This window comes from Anser cygnoides, chromosome 32, assembly GCF_040182565.1.
Source record: "Anser cygnoides isolate HZ-2024a breed goose chromosome 32, Taihu_goose_T2T_genome, whole genome shotgun sequence".
Lineage (NCBI taxonomy): Eukaryota > Metazoa > Chordata > Aves > Anseriformes > Anatidae > Anser > Anser cygnoides.
In genome coordinates, this window is record NC_089904.1 from 693,400 (window position 1) to 712,017 (window position 18,618).

General features: G+C 71.1%; 1 protein-coding gene across 1 annotated transcript; it reads right to left on the reverse strand.

Moving 5' to 3' along the window:
* Window positions 1-356: 356 nt before the first annotated feature.
* Window positions 357-17,355, reverse strand: KIF5A (kinesin family member 5A). Its single transcript, XM_066985690.1, is given in 32 exon segments — window positions 357-454; window positions 537-564; window positions 697-764; window positions 1,425-1,494; window positions 1,497-1,553; window positions 2,392-2,608; window positions 4,059-4,129; window positions 4,132-4,162; window positions 4,605-4,676; window positions 4,752-4,812; window positions 5,270-5,371; window positions 5,928-6,037; window positions 6,276-6,343; window positions 6,580-6,697; window positions 6,800-6,988; window positions 7,807-7,898; window positions 7,901-7,952; window positions 8,984-9,190; window positions 9,716-9,784; window positions 9,998-10,209; window positions 10,327-10,475; window positions 11,073-11,221; window positions 11,366-11,470; window positions 11,935-12,059; window positions 12,745-12,832; window positions 12,943-12,998; window positions 13,572-13,620; window positions 13,737-13,841; window positions 13,942-14,015; window positions 14,595-14,682; window positions 16,709-16,759; window positions 16,761-17,355. Coding segments are annotated over 32 exon segments (3,090 nt in total). The 5' UTR covers window positions 16,839-17,355; the 3' UTR covers window positions 357-375.
* Between the last annotated feature and the right edge of the window lie 1,263 nt (window positions 17,356-18,618).

The following is an 18,618-nucleotide window of genomic DNA, read 5'->3' on the forward strand; positions in this document are numbered from 1 at the left end:
AGATGGGGGGCTTGGGGGGGTCCCCAAGAGGGAGGGGTCTGGGGGGCACGCAAAGGGGGGGGGCACCCAAATGACATGGGGGGATCCCAAGAATTGGGGGGGGGCTGGGGAAATTGGGGGTGGGGAAATGGGGGGGCAGCGGGGGTGGGGGCAGATGGGGGGACCCGGGGGGGGGGGCGGTGACCTCGGGGGGCACGGGGGTTTTGGGATGGGGGGGTCTTGAGGGTTGCGGGTGGGGGGACCCCGAGGATATAGGGGTGGTGGGGAGATGGGGGGGGGGCGGGGTTGGGGGGGTGCCACGGGGTGTGGGGGGTCCCGTGGTGTTGGGGGGGTTCCAGGGGGTGGGGGGGCCCAGTACCTGGCGGGGGGGGGCCATTAGCTGGCCGCCGTCTCCTGGCGCAGGGGGAGCAGCGGGGACGGCTCCTCGGCCTCGCAGGCACAGGAGAGGTCGCTCCTGGAGGGGGGCACGGGGGGAGGGTGTCAGCCCCCAGCCCCCCCCCCCCGACCCCCCCAAACCCCCCGGCGGCCCCCCCTACCTGTTGTCGTTGATGTCTGTCACGTTCCCTGCGGGGCAAAGCAGCAGCTCCAGTGGGGGAGGGGGGGGGCGGCACAGGGACCCCCCACCACCACCAACTCCCCAGTCCCAGGGACCCCCCCCCCCATATTTTTCAAGGCCCCCCCCGGCACCCCCCTCACCGTTATCCACGTTCAGCTGGTAGGCGTCGGGGGGGCTGCTGGGGAGGGGGCTGGAGCCGACGGCAAAACTGGGGGGGACATGGGGGGGGGGGGGGGACACACGGGGGCAGCTTTGAAACCCTGTGCCTGGACTCCCCCCATGGCTCTTGTGCCCCCCCCGTTCCCCATCCCCCCCAACCTCTGTGCCCCCCAATCCCCGTGCCCCCCATTCCACATCCCCCCCATCCCCCCCATCCCCCCTTCCCCTGTGCCTCCCCACGTGCCCCCCCACGTGCCCCCCATCCCCTATGCCCCCCCGCCCCCATCCCGTGCCCCCCATCCCTTGTGCCCCCCATCCCCTGTATCCCCCTGTCCCCTCCCTCATCCCCTGTACCCCCCCGTTCCCCACCCCCCCCACCCCCTGTGCCCCCCGTTCCCCTGTTCCCCCCATTCCCTCCCCGTTCCTCTGTGCCCCCACCACCCCCGTGCCCCCCCATTCCCCCGTACCCCCCATTCCCCCTCCATCCCCTGTACCCCCCATTCCCCATCCCCACCCCCCTGCCCCCCCGTGCCCCCCACCCCCCCGTGCCCCCCACTTCCCCTGTTCCCCCCATTCCCTCCCCATTCCTCTGTGCCCCCCCGTTCCCGCCCCCTCCGTGCCCCCCCACCCTCCGTGCCCCCCACCCTCCGTGCCCCCCCGTGCCCCCCACCCCCAGAGCCCCCCTGTGCCCCCCCTGTGCCCCCCTCACCCCAGGCGGGCGCGGGGCGCGGGGTACCCCCTGAAGAGGCCGTTGCTGTAGCTGAGCCCCTCGGGGCCGGGGGGCCGGCGGGGGCCGTGGGCGACGTGGCCGGCAGCTGCCCCGGCCGCACCGGCTTGGCTGGGGGGGGCGGGCTGAGGGGTGCTGCTGGGTGACCCCCCCTTGCCCCCCCCCCCCCCCCCCCCCAATCCCAATCTCTCCCAGCGCGTGTCCGTGTCCCCAGCTCCCTCCTCCTCCCCCCTCCATGCACCCGAATGGTGCCGGGTGTCCCCCTGTCCCCGCGTCCCCCTGTCCCCATCCCCGTGTCCCCACGCCCTGTTTCCCCATGCCCCAATGTCCCATGTCCCCAAATGCCCTGTCCCCATGTCCCCATGTCCCCACACACCCTGTGTCCCTGTGTCCCCATGCCCCGTGTCCCCGTGCCCTGTGTCTCCACACCCCAACATCCCATGTCCCTGTGCCCCGTGTCCCCATGCCCCGTGTCCCCATGCCCCGTGTCCCCATGTCCACACGCACCATGTCCCCATGTCCCCAGGCCCCGTGTCCCTGTGTCCCCACACCCCATGTCCCCATGTCCCCATGCCCTGTATCCCCACATCCCCAGGCCCCGTGTCCCTGTGTCCCCATGCACCATGTCCTGACATCCCCACGCCCCGTGTCCCCATGTCCCCATGTCCCCACACCCCAACATCCCATGTCCCTACGCCCCGTGTCCCCACACCCCAACATCCCATGTCCCCATGCCCCCATGCCCCCATGCCCCGTGTCCCCATGCCCCGTGTCCCCACACCCCAACATCCCATGTCCCCATGCCCCGTGTCCCCATGCCCCATGTCCCCATGCCCCGTGTCCCCATGTCCCCACGCCCCGTGTCCTGACATCCCCTTTCCCCGTGTCCCCGTGTCCCCACTCCCCCCGCCCCCACGTCCCCACGCGCCCCCACCCCACCCCCCCGTACCGATGTGGGCGCTGTGGCCCCGCCGCGCGCCGCCCTTGGCCCTGACGGCCTCCTTGATGCGCTCGACCTCGCGCTGGTAGCGGCGCTTGTCCTGCAGCGCGCCCTCCTTGGCCTCCCTCAGGGCGCCCTCCAGGGCCTGCACTCGCGCAGCCGTAGCCCGAAGGCGTTTCTCCAGCTTCGGAAGCTCGCAGCGCAGATCTGCATTGTCACGCACCAGCTGCGCCCCCCCGTCAGCACCCGCCGGGCGCCCCCGGGACGGGCACCCGCGGGGACGGGCAGCGGGGCACCCACGGGGACGGGCACCCACGGGGACGGGCACCCACGGGGACGGGCACCCATGGGAAGGGGCACCCATGGAAAAAGGCACCCGCAGGGATGGGCATCGGGGCGCCTACGGGGATGGGCACCCATGGGAACGGGCACCCATGGGGACGGGCACCCACGGAGATGGGCATCGGGGCACCCATGGGAACAGGCAATAGGGCACCCATGGGAATGAGTACCCAAGGGAATGGGCATCAGGGCACCCATGGGAATGGGCACCCAAGGGAACGGGCACCCACAGAAAAAGGAACGGGCAATAGGGCACCCACAGGAACGGGCACCCACGGAAAAAGGCATCCACAGGAATGGGCACCCATGGGCATCAGGGCACCCATGGGAACAGGCACCCAAGGGAATGGGCACCAGGGCACCCACAGAAAGGGGCACCCACAGGATCTGGCACCCACGGGCACCAGGGCACCCATGGGAACAGGGCACCTGCAGGGACAGGGCACCTGTGGGAGTGGGGCACCCATGGGCAGTGGGCACCCATGGGAACAGGCACCCGTGGGTGTCCCCTGGGGCTCCTCTGGACAATGGAGACCCACAAGAAGGGGGCACCTGTGGAAAGGGGGTGTCCATGGAAACTGGGTGCCCGTGGGAAGGGGGCACCCGTGGGAAGGGGGGCCCACCAGCACCAAGGGGACTAGGGGTGCCAGGGCACCCATGGGTGCTGCGGGGCTGCAGCGGGTGGTGGCACCTGGGGGCAATGGGGCACCCGCCAGCCTTGGGGGGGGGGGCAGCTCTCCAGGTCCCCCCAGCCATGCCGCGGGGCCCGGCCCCCGGCAGTGCCTGTGGCCTCATGCAGCAGCGGGGGGGGGGGGCGTGAGTGCGAAGCTGAGCTGGGGGGGGCCAGAAGCATGGGGGGGGGGGCGGGGGGGCAAGTGATGGTGGCGTGGGGGGGGCACCAATGGAGCAGAGCCAAGCAAGAGGGTGAGGCGGGGGGGTCCCCGGAAAATGATGGAGGCCGGGGCAGTGCCCCCCGCTGCCAAACTGGGGGGTGGTCGGGGCGGGGGGCGCCGTACCTTGGACACCCAGAGATCCAGCTAGGGAGGAGCAGCGAGAGGGGGCGGCAACAGAGCGGGCATCAGCGCGTGCCGGGGGGCAGAGCGTGGCCCCCCCCGCCTCAGCTGTGTCACCGCACGGGAGGGGGGGGGCTTGGGGGGCGAGCTGGCGGGGGGGCAAAGCTGACCCCCATGGGAATGGAGCAGGGTGGGGGGGGGGGGGGGGGGCGGCGTACTGGGAGCACTGGGGCGTACTGGGGAAGCGAGCGGGGGATGGGGGGCGAGCAGCGTGGGGTGGGGGGGGGGGTCGGGCTGCCCCCCCCCGGGCCCCCCGCCCACCTGTTTGTGAACCTTTGTAAGCTGCTCCAGGTTGTTCTCAAGAAAGGAAATCTTCTGCTTCTGGGAGTGCAGCCCCCGCTGTCCTCGGGCTCCAGCTCTGCGCTCTGCGGGCACGGCTCGGGGGGGGCACGGCTGGCCGCCCCCCGCCGCCATCGACCCCCCCACCCGGGTTCTGACCCCAACCCCCCCCCCCCCCAAACCTCGGCCGTGACCTCCCCCATCCCGGACCAGACCCCAACCCCTCCCCACCGTTGCCTGGGCCGGGTCCTCCCCTCACCCTGGGAACCCCCCAACCCATTTTTGCCCCCCCCCAATTTTCCCCCCTCCTGACCCCCCGCCACTCTCCCAGCGCCCCCCACCCCCCCATCCCTCCCCACCTCCCCCCGCGCCCCCATTTTCCCCCTGTTCCTGTCCCCCATCACCCCCCGTTCCACCTGCCCTCTCCATTTACTGACCCCCCCATTTTCTGACCCCCCCATTTTCTGACCCCCCCCCCCTGACCCCCCCCCCCCCCCCCCCCCGGATTTTCTGTCCCCCCCCCCTCACTTTTTTGACTCGAGTCGTGACGTCTTGAACAAAAAGCTTGCGCAGGTTGTGGAGGGTCTGGAGTTCACGGGCCTGGGGGGGGGTGGGGGGTTGAGGGGGTGCGTGGTGGTCCCTGACCCCCCTCGGCCCCCCCCCCCCCCCACCTACCACGGTCTCCTCCAGCCCCTTGAGGTCCTGCTTGGACTGCTCGTGGCGCTCGTAGAGAAATCTGGGGGGGGGGGGGAAGGGAGGAGGGGTCACCGAGGATGCTGGGGGGGTGTTCCTGGGGGGGGGCACGAGGATGCTGAGGGGGGGCTGGGAGCCTCTGGTGGGGGGCTCCATGGATGTCCTGGGGGCTGTCGGGGGTCTGAGATGGGGAGCAGCACCCCAGGGCTCTTGGTGCAGGGTCCTGGGGGGGGCAGGGGTGGGGGGGTGGGGGCTAGGGCTCAGGGGGCATTGGGGGGGCTGGGGTGATGGGGGGGTCCCAGGTGTGTGTGGGGGTCCCAGGTTGGGGGGGGGGCTGCTGATGTCAGGGCTCCTGGCAGTGACGGGGGCCCAGGGGATGTCGGGGTCCCCCAGGACTCCCGGGGTGGGAGGGGTCTGGGGCTCTGGGGGGTCCCGGGGGTGCGCGGGGGTTCTGGGGGGAGGGTGTCTGTGGGGGGGGGGTTCTCCGGGGGGGGTCTCACGTCAGCTCCTGCAGCCGGGCGGCCTTGGCCCGCTCCTCGCCCCGCAGCGCCTCGTGCTCCGCGCGCAGCTTCTCCAGCTCCAGCTCCAGCTTCTGGTTGAGGCTGGGGGGGGGGGGGAGAGGTGGTTTGGGGATGGGGGGCACGGGGGGGGCAGAGCAGCCCCTGTCCTGCCCCGGCCACGGAGAGGTCTGGGAAAGGGGTGGGGAGGGCGATGGGGGTGGGTTTGGTGCGGGGCTTCTGGGGACAGGGATGGGGACGAGGAAGGGGACGGGGACAGGGACGGGAAGGGGAAGGGGGCGAGGAAGGGGACAAGGAAGGGGCTGGGGCAAAGAAGGGGACGGGGACAAAGAGGGGGACAGGGACAGGAGGGGAATGGGGACGAGGACAAGGAAGGGGACGGGGACAGGAGGGGCTGGGGCAAAGAAGGGGACAGGGACGAGGAGGGGGACAGGGACGAGGAAGGGGACGGGGACAAGGAAGGGGCTGGGGACACGCTGGAGACCAGACTGGGGACAGGAGGGGGACGGGGCTGGGGACCGGACAGGGATCGGGGTGGGGCTGGGGACAGGGACACGGCCGGGATGGGGCTGGGGACAGGGCCAGGCGCTGGGGCAGGAGGGGAGCGGGGTTGGGGCCGGGGCCGGGGCCGGCCGCTCACTCGCGCAGCTCGTCGATGGTTTTCTGCTTCTCGTTGATCTCGTCCCGCAGCCGCGCCAGCTGCTTGTGCTGCGCCTCGCGGTGGCTCTCCAGCTGCAGCTCCAGAGCCTTCTGCACCGGGGGTCAGCGCGGGGGCTGCCCCCCCCCCCAAAGACCCCCAGCACCCCCCTGAGACCCCCAGCACCCCATGGGGACCCCCAGCAGCACGCAGGACCCTCCATCACCCCCCAGCCCCCCAGCACCTCCAGCCCCCCAGGGATCCCCATCGCCTCCGGGACACCCCGCGCCACCCAAGGACCCCCCGCCAGCCCCCCGGGAACCCCCAAGGTGCCCCCCCAGCCCCTCGCACCTTGACCTCATCGGTGTCCTGGGACTCATCCTGCTCCCGGTCCTTCCTGGCCGCCTCGTGTGCCGTCTCTGGGGGCAGAGCTCACATCGGGACCAGCCGGGACCCCCCAGCCCCTGACCCCCACTCCATACCCCCCGCCCAGTCTCCCCACCAGCCCCCAGATCGTGGTGCCCCCCAGATCCTGGAGCCCTGCCGGTTCCCCAACCCCCGAGCACTGCTGCGCCCCGAAGCTCCCCAGGTCCCTGCTGTGCCTCCCAAGCCCCCCCACCCCCAAATTCCTGCAGCCCCCCCCATGTGCCCCCACCCTGGGCCTGCAGCCGGGCCAGCTCCTCGCTCAGGGTGTCGTAGGACTCCTCCAGGTGCCGCTTCTTCAGCTCCACGTTCTGCATGTACTCGGTGAGCGAGCGGATCTTCGCCTCGTGCTGCGGGACCGACCTCAGCCGGGGCCACCGGGGAGCCCAGGGGGCCACCAGCCGGGGCCACCCCCCGCCCCGTCCCGTCCCCGCCACCCCCTGTCCCCCCACCTGGGAGATGAGGAGCTGGCAGGAGGAGAGCTCGCGCCCCGTCACCTCCATCTTGCGGTGGCACTCCACCTGCAGGTTCTCCAGCTGCCGGCACCGCTTCACCACCGACTTCACCTCCGACTTGATCTTGCTGATGTAGAGCCGGGCCACGGTGAACTCCTCCTCGATGGCCCCGCTCACCTCCACCGGCTGGCACGGCACGGCACGGGTCAGCACGGCACGGGTACGGTGTGCACGGGGGTACAGCACGGCATGAGCACAGCCCAGGCACGGCATGAGTACGGCACACGCAGCGGTGTGGCACAGCATGGGCATGGCACAGCACAGCACGAGTACGGCAGGGCATGAGCATGGAACGGGTACAGCATGGGCACGGCACAGGCATGGCACACACACGGGTATGGCACAGCACGGGCATAGCGTGGCACGGGTACACTTGGCACGGCACAGGCAGCGTGTGGCATGGCACAGGCACGGCATGCATGAGGCTGCTGCATGGCACAGCACTGCACGGCATGGCACAGCATGGCACGGCACAGCACGGCACGGCACAGCATGGTATGGCACGGCACGGCACATCATGGCACAGCATGGCATGGCACGGCACAGCACAGCATGGTATGGCACGGCACGGCACATCATGGCACAGCATGGCACGGCACGGCACGGCACAGCATGGCATGGCACAGCACGGCATGGTATGGCATGGCACAGCACGGCATGGGTATGGCATGTTGTGGCACAGCTTGGTATGGCATGTCATGGCACAGCACAGTACGACACGGTACAGCATGGCACAGCACAGCACGGCACGGCATGGCGTGACATGGCACGGCACGGCACAGCACAGTAGGGCACGGCATGGCACGGCACGGCACGGCACTGCACATTATGGCATGGCACAGCATGGCACAGCTCGGTACAGCCTGGCACGGCATGGCACAGCACAGCACAGCTCTGTGCAGCATGGAACGGCACGGCACGGCCCGGCCAGGCCCGGCCCTCACCAGCTTGATCTCGCCGTTGCCCACGATGACGCTGAACTCGCTCAGGTCCTTCATGAGCCCGTTGAGCACCTCGGCCGCCCGCTTGCGCTGCTGCCCGCCAGCTCCCGCACCCGCTGCAGCTCCGTCTCCAGCGACAGCGTCGTCGCCTGCGGGCACTGCTCAGCACCGCGCCCCCCCCACCCCACGCTCCCAGCCCCCCCGTCGGGGGTTCAGGGTGACCCCATGGGCTGGGCTGCTGTTTTGGGGGGTGGGGGGGTTGGTCCTGGAGCCGGGCATCCCAGTTTGGGAGATCTGGGCCAGCTCTGGGTGCTGCTGGCTTAGGGGTGAAGGTCCCAGTTTGGGTCTGGGGGTCCCAGTTTGGAAGGGTGTTGGTTCTGGGGGTCCCAGCTGGGGTGCTGGTGGGGGTCCCGGGTCCCATCTGAGGGCCAGCCATGGTTCCCAGTGGGCTGCTGGTGGGTCCCATTGAGGTCCCGGTGAGGCACTGAGGGGTCCCAGTGGAGATCCCAGTTGAGGAGCCAGTTTGGGGGGCCCAGAAGGGGTGCCATGACTATTGGGATTCCCAGTAGGGTCCCAGTTGGGTTCCCAGTTGAGGAGCCAGTCGGGCACCCATCGGATATCCCAGTAAGGTTCCTGTTTGGGTGCCCACCAGGGTTTCCCAGTGGGGTTCCCAGTTTGGGGAGTTGCTTCGGGGATTCTACTGGGGTTCCAGCTGGGGAAACTGGGAGGGTCCCAGTGGGGTTCCCAGTCTGAGGATCCAGTTTGGGGATCCCAGTGGGGGGTCCCAGTGGGGATTCTGACTGGGGTGGCAACTGGGGTTCCTGGTGGGGTCCCAGTTGAGGAGCCAGTTTAGGGGGCCTAATGGGGTTCCAGTTCCTAACAGGGTCCCAGTGGGGACCAGTGGGGTCCCAGTAAGGTTCCTGTTTTGGTGCCCATCAGCGTTCCCAGTACGGTCCCAGTGGGGTCCCAGTAAGGTTCCTGTTTTGGTGCCCATCAGCGTTCCCGGTAGGGTCCCAGTGGGGTCCCAGTAAGGTTCCTGTTCGGGTGCCCATCAGCATTCCCAGTAGGGTCCCAGTGGGATTCCCAATTGAGGACCCATTGCAGGGTGCCAGCAGGGCTCCCATTCGGGTGCCCACCGGCCTTCCCAGTGGGGTCCCTTGGGGGGGGGTTAGGGGCTCACCTCGGTGCGGGCCAGCTCGTCGGCCAGCCGGCGGTTGTGGCGCCCGGTGTCCTCGGCCTCCTGCGCCTTGCGGTCGTAGCTGCGCGCCAGCTCCTCCAGCGCCGCCAGCACCTCGGCCACCTCGGCCCGCGCCGCCCCGTGCTCGGCCCGCAGCGCCGCCAGCTCCCGCCGCGCCGCCTCCCCGCCGCCCCGCGCCGCCGCCAGCACCTGGGGGTTTGGGGAAGGGGGGGGGGCAGGCTTGGGGGGGGCTCCAGGGGAGATCCCAGGGGTCAGGGTGCAGATCGCGGAAGGGTCAGGGTGGGGGGCGCAGGGGGGTCCCAGGGGGTTCCCAGAAGGGTCTCAGTGGTCAGGGTGGGGGTCCCAAAGCAGCCAGGGTGGGGGTCCCAGGCAGGTCCTGGGTTGGGGGTCCTAGAAGGGTCCCAAAGTGGTCAGGGTAGGGGTCCCAGGGGTTCCTAGAAGGGTCTCAGTGGTCAGGGTGGGGGTCCCAAAGCAGCCAGGGTGGGGGTCCCAAGGGAATCCCAGGGGGTCTCAGTGGTCAGGGTGGGGGTCCCAAGGGGGTCCCAGGGTGTCTTGGGTGACAGCCGGGTCAGCGTGGGGGTCCCAGGGGGTCTTGGGTGACAGCCCGGGGGGGCGCGGAGGGCTCGCTCTGGGGTCCCAGCAGGTTTGGGACCCACCGGATGGAGAGGGGGGACTTGGGCTTGGGGGGGGGGACACACACAAGGGGCTCCTCACCTCCTCCTGGTCCAGCATCTGCTGCTTGAGCTTCTCCATGAGCTGGCTCTGCTGGTTGATCTCATCGTCCTGGGGGGGGGACAGGGCGGGGGGGTCAGTCAGAGGGACTTGGGGGGGGGGTGCTGGGGGGTGCCAGGACACCCCAGGGCATCCTGAGGTGCTGAGTGCCCTGGGGGGGGGGGGGACTGGGAGGTCCTGTAGGGTCCTGACAGGTCCAGAGGGGTTTGGGGGAGTTCTGGGGGTCCCCAGGGGCTGGGGGGGGGCTGAGGGGGGGTTCCCCACCTTGTCATCCAGCTGCTTGTAGAGCTTGCGGATCTCCTCCTCGTACTTGTGGCGCTCCTCCTCGGAGATGTGGATGACGATGGAGGAGCTGTTGTCGTTGCGGGGGGGCTCGCTGGGGACACCCCCCCGCCCTAACCCCTCGCCCCCCCCGGTCTCCGTCTCCGTCTCCGCCTCGGCCCCGCTCAGCTGCTCCGTCTCGGGCACGGCCTCCCCTGGGGGGGGGGGGTGAGGGGGGGGCACGGCCTCAGTTTCCCCACCCAGTGCTCAGACGGGGTGGGGGGACAGGGACGTTCCCCCCCCCCCCCCGGTGCCGGGGGGGTCCCGCTCACCGCTCCGCCAGCGGCTCAGCTCAGCCTCGAGGCGGGCGATGGTCTCCTTCAGCGCCTTGTTCTTCTCCTTCTCCTTCTCGTACTTCTTCTTCCACTGCTCCGCCGTCAGCTCCAGGTTCACCGACGCCGTGTTTTTGATGGTCTTGGCCCTGCGCCGGGGGGGGGGGTGGGATAAACCCTCAGCCGTGACCCCCCCTGTCCTCACCCGTGACCCCCCTGCGCCTCCCTTCCCAGGCAGCATCACCAAGGACCCCCCACCAGACCCCATCACGGTGACCCCCCCCCAGGTCAGCACCCACCTTCTCCCAGTGCCCCCCCCCCCAGCCAGTGCAGGACCCCATAACGCAGCCCCCCCACCATGGGAAGCAGGGGGGGGGGTGCAGCAGGGGGTGGGGGGGGCTGCATTTTGGGGTGTCACGGCGCACGGGGTGCCGGAGGGGTGCGGCGGGTGCCATGGGTGCAGGGGGTGCAGGAGGGGTGCAATGGGTGCAGGGGGTGGGGGGGCTGTGGGTGCAGGGGGGGCTGTGGGGGTGCAATGGGTGCAGGGGGGCAATGGGTGCTGGGGGGGCAATGGGTGCTGGGGGGGCAACGGGTGCAGGGGGGCCGTGGGCTGAATTTGGGGTGCAGACGGGGCGCAGCGAGTGAGCGGGGTGCTCTTGGAAAGGGCGTTTTAGGGTGCAATGGGGTGCGGGGGGGGTGGGGTGGGGTGCTGGGGGGGGGGGTCCCGGTGCCCCCCCGCCCCGTACCGCTGCCCGAACATGAGGGTGGATTTGGTCTCGGCGTCGTTGTAGCTGGAGGGGGAGCAGCAGATGAACATGGTGGTGCGGCAGTTCCCCCCCAGCGAGTCCTGCAGGATCCGCGTCATCTTGCTGTCCCGGTAGGGCACGTAGGCTTTCTGCGGGGGCACGGAGCCTCAGGGGGGAGGCCCCCAACAGCCCCCCCCCCGAACACACACCTCCGGCCTGGGGAGATGCAGGGGGCTGGGACCCCCATGGAGCCGTGGGGGGGGGAGAGGGGGAGGGGGTCTCGGGGGTCTCACCGTGCCCTCGGCCAGCGCCGAGATGACGTTGCCCAGCGCCGAGAGCGACTTGTTGATGTTCTTGGCCTCATCCAGCACGGCCCCCTCGGCCCCCGTCTTGCTGACCTGGGGGGGGGGGCGGGTGACTCAGAGGGACCCCCACGGGACATCCCCACACCCCCAAGGCCCCCCAGTGCCCCCAAACCCAAGGATACCCCCAGAGACCCTCCCGCAAGACCCCCCCAAGACCCCCAGCGCCCCCAAACCCAAGGATACCCGCAGTCCCCAGACCCCCAGAGACCCCCCCAAGGCCCCCCAGCGCCCCCAAACTCAGCAATACCCCTAGAGACCCGCCCAGAGACCCCCCCAAGACCCCCAGTGTCCCCAAACCCAGGGATACCCCCAGCCCCCCAGAGACCCCCCCAAGGCCCCCCAGCGCCCTCAAACCCAGCGATACCCCCAGAGACCCCCCCCCAAAACCCCCAGCACCCCCAAACCCCGCGATACCCCTGGACCCGGAGACCACCCCCCCAGCCGGCACAGACCCCGGCCCCCCCGCCCCCCCCGGCCCCCCCCCGCCCCCCCCCGACCTTCTCGCTCCCGGCCAGGTCGACCAGGTAGAGCTTCCCGCTGAGCTTCTGCTCCGTCTCCACGTTCTCCTGCTTGATGTTGATGAGGAAGATGCTGTGGCTGCGCGAGCTGTGCTCGTTCATGTCTGCGGGCACACCACACGGCTGCACCCCCGCGCCTCCAGCCCGCAACGCCCCCCAGGACCCCCCCCCGAAACCACCCCCCCCAACACCCCAGGGGTCCCACAGTGCCCCAAGGACCTCCCTGAACCCACCCCCAACACCCCAGGGGTCCCACAGTGCCCCAAGGACCCCTGCGGCACCCCAGGGACCCTACAGCACCCCCAGGGAGCTCCACAATGCCCCAGGGACCCCCCCCAGGGACCCCCCCAGGGATCCCCAGGGACCCTACAGTGCCCCAGGGACCCCACAACATCCCAGAGCACCTTACAGCACCCCAATAACTCCTGTGGCACCCCAGGGACCCCCAGGGATCCTACAGTGCCCCAATACCTCCCGTGGCACCCTGGGGACACCCAGGGACCCCCAGGGCACCCCAGAGACCCCCCAGGGACCCCACAACACCCCAGAGACCCCAGAACGACCCCAATAACTCCTACGGCACCCCAGGGACCCCCAGGCACCCTACAGCCCCCCACAACCCCCACAACAACCCCAATAACTCCCGTGGCACCCCAGGGACCCCACAGCCCCCCCGAGACCCCCCGCAGTGCCCCAGGGTGGCACACTGAGGCCCCCGGGGACCCCCCGAGGCCCCCCCCATCTCCCCCCCCATGTCCCCCCCCCCCGTGCCCCCCCGGGGGCGCTCACTGGTGACGGCCACGTGCCGGTTGGACTTGCCCTCGTCGATCACGTCGAGGATCTCCTCGGGGCTGGACACGAAGCGCTCCGTGCACCCCTGGGGGGCCGGGGGGGGGCAAAGGGGGGGGGGGCAAAGGGGGGGGTGGCTCAGCTCGGCCTCCAGCCCCTGCCACCCCCCCCCCCAGCGGGGTTGTCCCCCCCCCTCACCTTGACGTAGGGCACCCGGTTCTTGTCCTCGTGCACCGACAGGTTGGTCTTGGTCACTGGGGGGGGGGGGGGGGACACGGGGGGGGCACGGCCCCGGTGCGTGACTGGGAGCCCCCAGTGCTGCCCAGTGCTGCCCAGTGCTGCCCGGTGCATCCAGTACTCCCCAGTGCTCCCAGTACCCGCGCGGTGCCTCCCAGTCAATCCCAAACGGCCCTTGGTACTCGCCCAGTATTTGCCCGACGGCCACTGGTGCCTCCCAGTACACTCCCAGTACACTCCCAGTACCCTCCCAGTACCCTCCCAGTGCCCCCGCTGTCCCCCAGTGCTTCCCTGTACCCTCCCAGTACCCTCCCAGTACCCTCCCAGTACCCCCACTGTCCCCCAGTGCTTCCAGTACCCTCCCCGTACACTCCCAGTACTCTCCCAGTGCCCCCGCTGTCCCCCAGTGCTTCCCAGTACCCTCCAGTGTCCTTCCATGCCCCTGCAATGCCTTTCCAGTATGTTCCCAGTACCCTCCCAGTGACCCCACTGTCCCCCAGTGCCATCCCAATGTCCTTCCATGCCCTCCAACGCCTTCCCAGTACACTCCCAGTGCCTCCCAGTACCCTCCCAGTACCCCCCCCGCTCACTGTCCAGCAGGTCCCGGATCTTGTCCAGATAAATTTCAAAGTAGGAAACCTGGCGGGAGGGAATCGGGGCGCCGTTGGGGCGGGGTGGGGGGTTGTACCCAGGCCCTGCCCCCCTCCCCAAGTCCTCCCAGTGCTCCCAGTTCCCCCCCCCCCCCCCCAGCCCACCTTGATGTGGAACTCGAGGTTCTCGTCCATGGCGTAGATGTGGTTGAAGATGTCCTGGGCGATGCGGGGGATGATGCCCATCTGCTGGGGGTCGTGCAGCTTGCCCTGGGGGGGGGGGTAATTCAAATTGGGGGGGGGCTCTGAGCTATGGGGAGGGGGCGGGGGCACCCCCCCCCCCACCGGACCCCCCCCCCAACCCCCTCACCTCCATGGTGTGGGTTTTGCCCGACGACGTCTGCCCGTAGGCGAAGATGGTGCCGTTATACCCGGCCAGCACATCTGGGGGGGGGGGGGGGTGTGTGGCGTCAGCGTGCGGCCCCCCCCCGGGGACCCCACCACTCTGAGGGACCCCCCCCAAGACACCCCCAAACCCACCTGAGACGCCAAAGGGACCCTGAGCCCCCCCCCCAGAGGCACCTCTCCGAGCTCCCCGCACCCCCTGTAGATTGCAGAGCCTGCCCCCAGCTCCTGCAGACGTCCCCCCCCCAAATCCCACAGAGCCCCCCCAAATTTTACAGAGCCCCCCCAAGTCTGCAGACCCCCCCAAATCCCATAGACCCCCCCAAATCCCACATAGCCCCCCATATTCTACAGAGACCCCCCCATAAGTCCTGCAGACCCCCCCAAATCCCACAGACCCCCCATAAGTCCTGCAACCCCACAGACCCCCCCAAACCCCACAGACCCCCCCCCCCGACCTGCTGAACACCCCCTGCCGGCGCCCCCCCCACCCCCTCACCCCCCCCTCCTCCCACCTCCCAGCACCCTCCCACCTTCCCCCGGCCCTCGGGGGGGGGGGGGGTCCCAAGGCTGTCCCCCCACCCCCCCGTGCCCCCCCCGTGCCCCCCCCCCGCTCACCCTTGACGATCTGCATGGCGCAGGCATGGTACACCTGCTCCTGCGTCGTGTTGGGGGGGAAGACGCGGTCGAAGACGTACGGTTTGCCCTGGGGGGGACGGACATGGGGGGGGACATAAGGGGGGGACATAAGGGGGGGGCTGTGTCCGGCAGAGACCCCCCCCCAAGGTGCTGGGGGGCACAGCGCCAGGCTCAAAGCTCGCTGGGGGGCACCGGTATGTTCCAGTGGGTCCCAGTAAGGGGTGGGGGGCGTGGCGGGGGGGGGGGTGAGTGCTGGGCTCCCCTGCCCCCCCCATATTTTCCCTGCCCCCCCCATATTTTCCCTGCCCCCCCCAGACTTCCCCAGCCCCCCCAAATCACCTCCCCAGCCCCCAGCCCCCCCATGTCCCCATATGCCCCCACCCCCCTCTACCCTTCCCAGTACTCCTGACCCCCCCACACCCCCCTCCCCTACACAACCCCCCCAGAGCCCCCCATACACCCGCCTAGACCCCCCCGATCCCCCCATACCTCCCCATAGGACCCCCCCAGACCCCCCCAGACCCCCCCATACACCCCCATAGGACCCCCCCAGACCCCCCCCATTATACACCCCCAGGCCCCCCCATACACCCCCATAGGACCCCCCCAGACCCCCCAGGCCCCCCCATACACCCCCTACACGCCCAGGCCCCCCCATACACCTCCCAGACCCCCCCATACCCCCCCCCCCCCCCCGCCCATTCCCCGCCCCGCCCCGCCCCCCCGGGCGCTGTCCAGGCCCCGGTGCTGAACCTCCCCCCCCCCCCCCCCCCCCCCGCCGCAGCCCCCGCGCTGCGGGACAGAGGGGACACGGCCACAGCGGGGGGGGGGCCGCGACCCCCCCTCAGCCCCCCCCGCCCCCCCATAGCCCCCCCCCCCGCCCAAGCACCGCCTGCATCACCCCGCATTGCGCCGCCCCCACCCAGCCGCGCAGCAGCACCGCCCCCCCCCGGCCCCCCCCCCGGGCCTCTCCCCGGCCCCCCCCCGCTGCCCCCCCCCCCAGGGACCCCCCCCCACCTCCCCCTTTTCAGGGCCGGGGGGGCCAGGCCGGCTGGGGCCGCGGAGACCCCCCCCCTCTCCTGGATACCCCCCTCCTGCAGGAGCCCCCCCACCCTGCGGGGGGGTCATTACGGGGGGGGGGGGTTGGCAGCCATCCCTGAGCCCCCCCCCCCCCCCAATGGTTTTTCCAGCGGGGGGGGCCGGCGGCACCTAACAAAGGGTTGGGCCGGGCCACAGCCGGGGGGGCTGCGGGGGGGGGGGGGGGGAAGATCTGCGGCAAACCCCCCCCCGCCCCCCCCCTCCCCCCGGAGACCCTCACGGGGCCTGATCGTGCGGGGGGGGGGGGGGGGGGACGCGTTGTAAACAACCCCCCCCCCGGCACTGGGGGCAATGGGGAGCGCCCGGTGACCTTTGCAAAGGCATTTTGGGGGGGGGGGGGGATAATGGGGGGCGGCGAGCGGGGGGGGGGAACGCCCCGGGGGGGGGCTGGGCACATTTGGACACCAGCTCTGCGGCCACACCCAGGCCGATTTTCCGCCCCCCCCCCCCCGGCCATTCCCCTCCCCCCCCCTGCAGGCTCTATTCCCCCCCACCTATTCCCCCCCCATCTGACCCCCCCACCCATCCCACCCCCCCCAAGCTGCCACTGCCCCCCCTCTATCCCTGACCATCCCCCCCCCAGCTCTCTGTCCCCCCCCCCAACCTGCCGCATCACCCCCGGGCCCCCCCCAACCAAAGGCTGGGGGTGCCCCCCCCGACCCCCCCGGCCCCCTCCGCCCCCCCCCCACGCACTCACACCCCCCACACACGCTCTCTGTCCCCCCCCCAGCCATTCCCCCAACCTGCCGCATCACCCCCGGGCCCCCCCTCAACCAAGTCTGGGGGTGCCCCCCCCCCGGCCCTCCCCGGCCCCCCCGCCCCGAACTCGCCCCCCCCGGCCCCCCAGGCCCCCCCCCCCCCCCCGCAATTACACCCTCCCCAAGCTCTCTGTCCCCCCTGTCCCCCCCCCAGCCATTCCCCCAGCCTACCGCATCACCCCCAGGCCCCCCCCAACCCAAGCCTGGGGGTGCCCCCCCCGCCCCCCCCGCACTCACCCCCACCACCACGCTGTCGTCGCCCTGGAAGACGGGCAGGAACTTGTCCCCCCCGCAGGATCTCCGCCTGGTTCAGGGGCCGGAACCGGCACAGGACCTTGATGCTGCACTCGGTGCTGGGCTCCGCCATGCCGGGGGGGGGGCACTCGGCCCACGGCGGGGGGGGGGGACACGCGGGGAGAGGGAGACCCAAGGGTGCTGCCGAGAGGGGAGGGTGGCCCCCGAGGGTGCTGGGTGGCGCCCGAGGGTGCTGAGCGGTACCCAGGGGGGCTGCCTACAGGCTAGGGGTGCTGGGGGGCGCCCGGGGGTGCAGGATGAAGCCCAAGGGTGCTGGGTGGCGCCCGAGGGTGCTGAGCGGCGCTCAGGGCTGCAGGATGAAGCCCAAGGGTGCTGGGTGGCGCCCGGGGGTGCTGCCTGCAGGCTAGGGGTGCAGGATGGTGCCCAGGGGTGCTGGGTGCCGCCCAGGGGTGCTGGGCGCTGGGTGGCGCCTAGGGGTGCAGGATGGCGCCCAAGGGTGCTGGGTGGCGCTCAGGGTGCTGGGTGGCGCCCAGGGGTGCGGGATGGCACCCAGAGATCCAGGTGGTACCCGGGGATGCCGAAGGTGCCCGGGGATGCAGGATGGAGCCCGGGGGGTGCTGAAGGTGCCCGGGGGTGCAGGATGGAGCCCGGGGGTGCTGAGCGGTGCCCGGGGGTGCAGGATGGAGCCCGGGGGTGCTGGGTGCTGGGCGCCGCCCAGGGGTGCAGGATGGAGCCCGGGGATGCTCCGCAGCGCTCCCGTCACCGCGGCGCCGTCGCCACTGCAGCCCCGGTACCGGAGATGCGGGGGGGGGTGTCTGGGGGGGGGGGGGGGGGGGATGTTGAGGCCGCCCCCCCCCCCGCACGCACACGCCCCCCCCGTTAAGGAGGAGCCGCCCGCGGCCCTTAAGGTGGACGGAGCTGGGGGGGGGGGGGGGGGGGGGCAAGCTGCCCTCCCCCTCCCGCTGTGTTCCGCCCCCCCCCCCCCCGGGCACTGTTCCCCCCCCCCAAAATGCTGATTCACTGGCGGGGGGGGGGGAGGGGGGAGGGGGGGAGACGTCGGGGTCCTCCCCCCTTCCGTGTCCCCCCCCGTGTCCCTCCCTGTGCCTCTCTACCCCCCCGTGCCCCCCCAAATGTCCCCGTGCCCCCCCATATGCTCCCCAATGTCCCCTTGTCCCCCCCCGTGTCCCCCACATGCCCCCAATGTCCCCGTGCCCCCCCCGTGCCCCCCTACCCCCCAGTGTCCCCCCCCACGTCCCCCCAATGTCCCCATCTCCCCCCATGTCCCCTTGTCCCCCCCCTTGTCCCCCCACCCCCCGTTTTCCCCAAATGTCCCCGTGCTCCATGTCCCCACCGTATCCCCCTAAAGCCAGCGTCCCCCCAATGTCCCCGTGACCCCCCCCGTGCGCCCCCACCCCCATGAACCTCCCTAACCCCCGTGTCCCCCCAATGTCCCCATGTCCCCCCAATGCCCCACCTCCCCCAATGTCCCCTTACACCCCGTGTCCCCCAGTGTCCCCTTGTCCCCACCCATGTTCTCCCAGTGTCCCCCCAATGTCCCCATCTCCCCCCCGTGTCCCCTTACACCCCCATGGCCCCCCAATACCCCGTGTCCCTCCAATGTCCCCATCTCCCCCAGTGTCCCCCCAATGTCCCCATCTCCCCCAGTGTCCCCCCAATGTCCCCATCTCCCCCCCGTGTCCCTTTACACCCCCATGGCCCCCCAATACCCCGTGTCCCCCCAATGTCCCCATCTCCGCCAGTGTCCCCCCAATGTCCCCATGTCCCCCCAATGCCCCATCCCCCCCAGTGTCCCCTTACACCCCGTGTCCCCCAGTGTCCCCTTGTCCCCACCCATGTTCTCCCAGTGTCCCCCCAATGTCCCCATCTCCCCC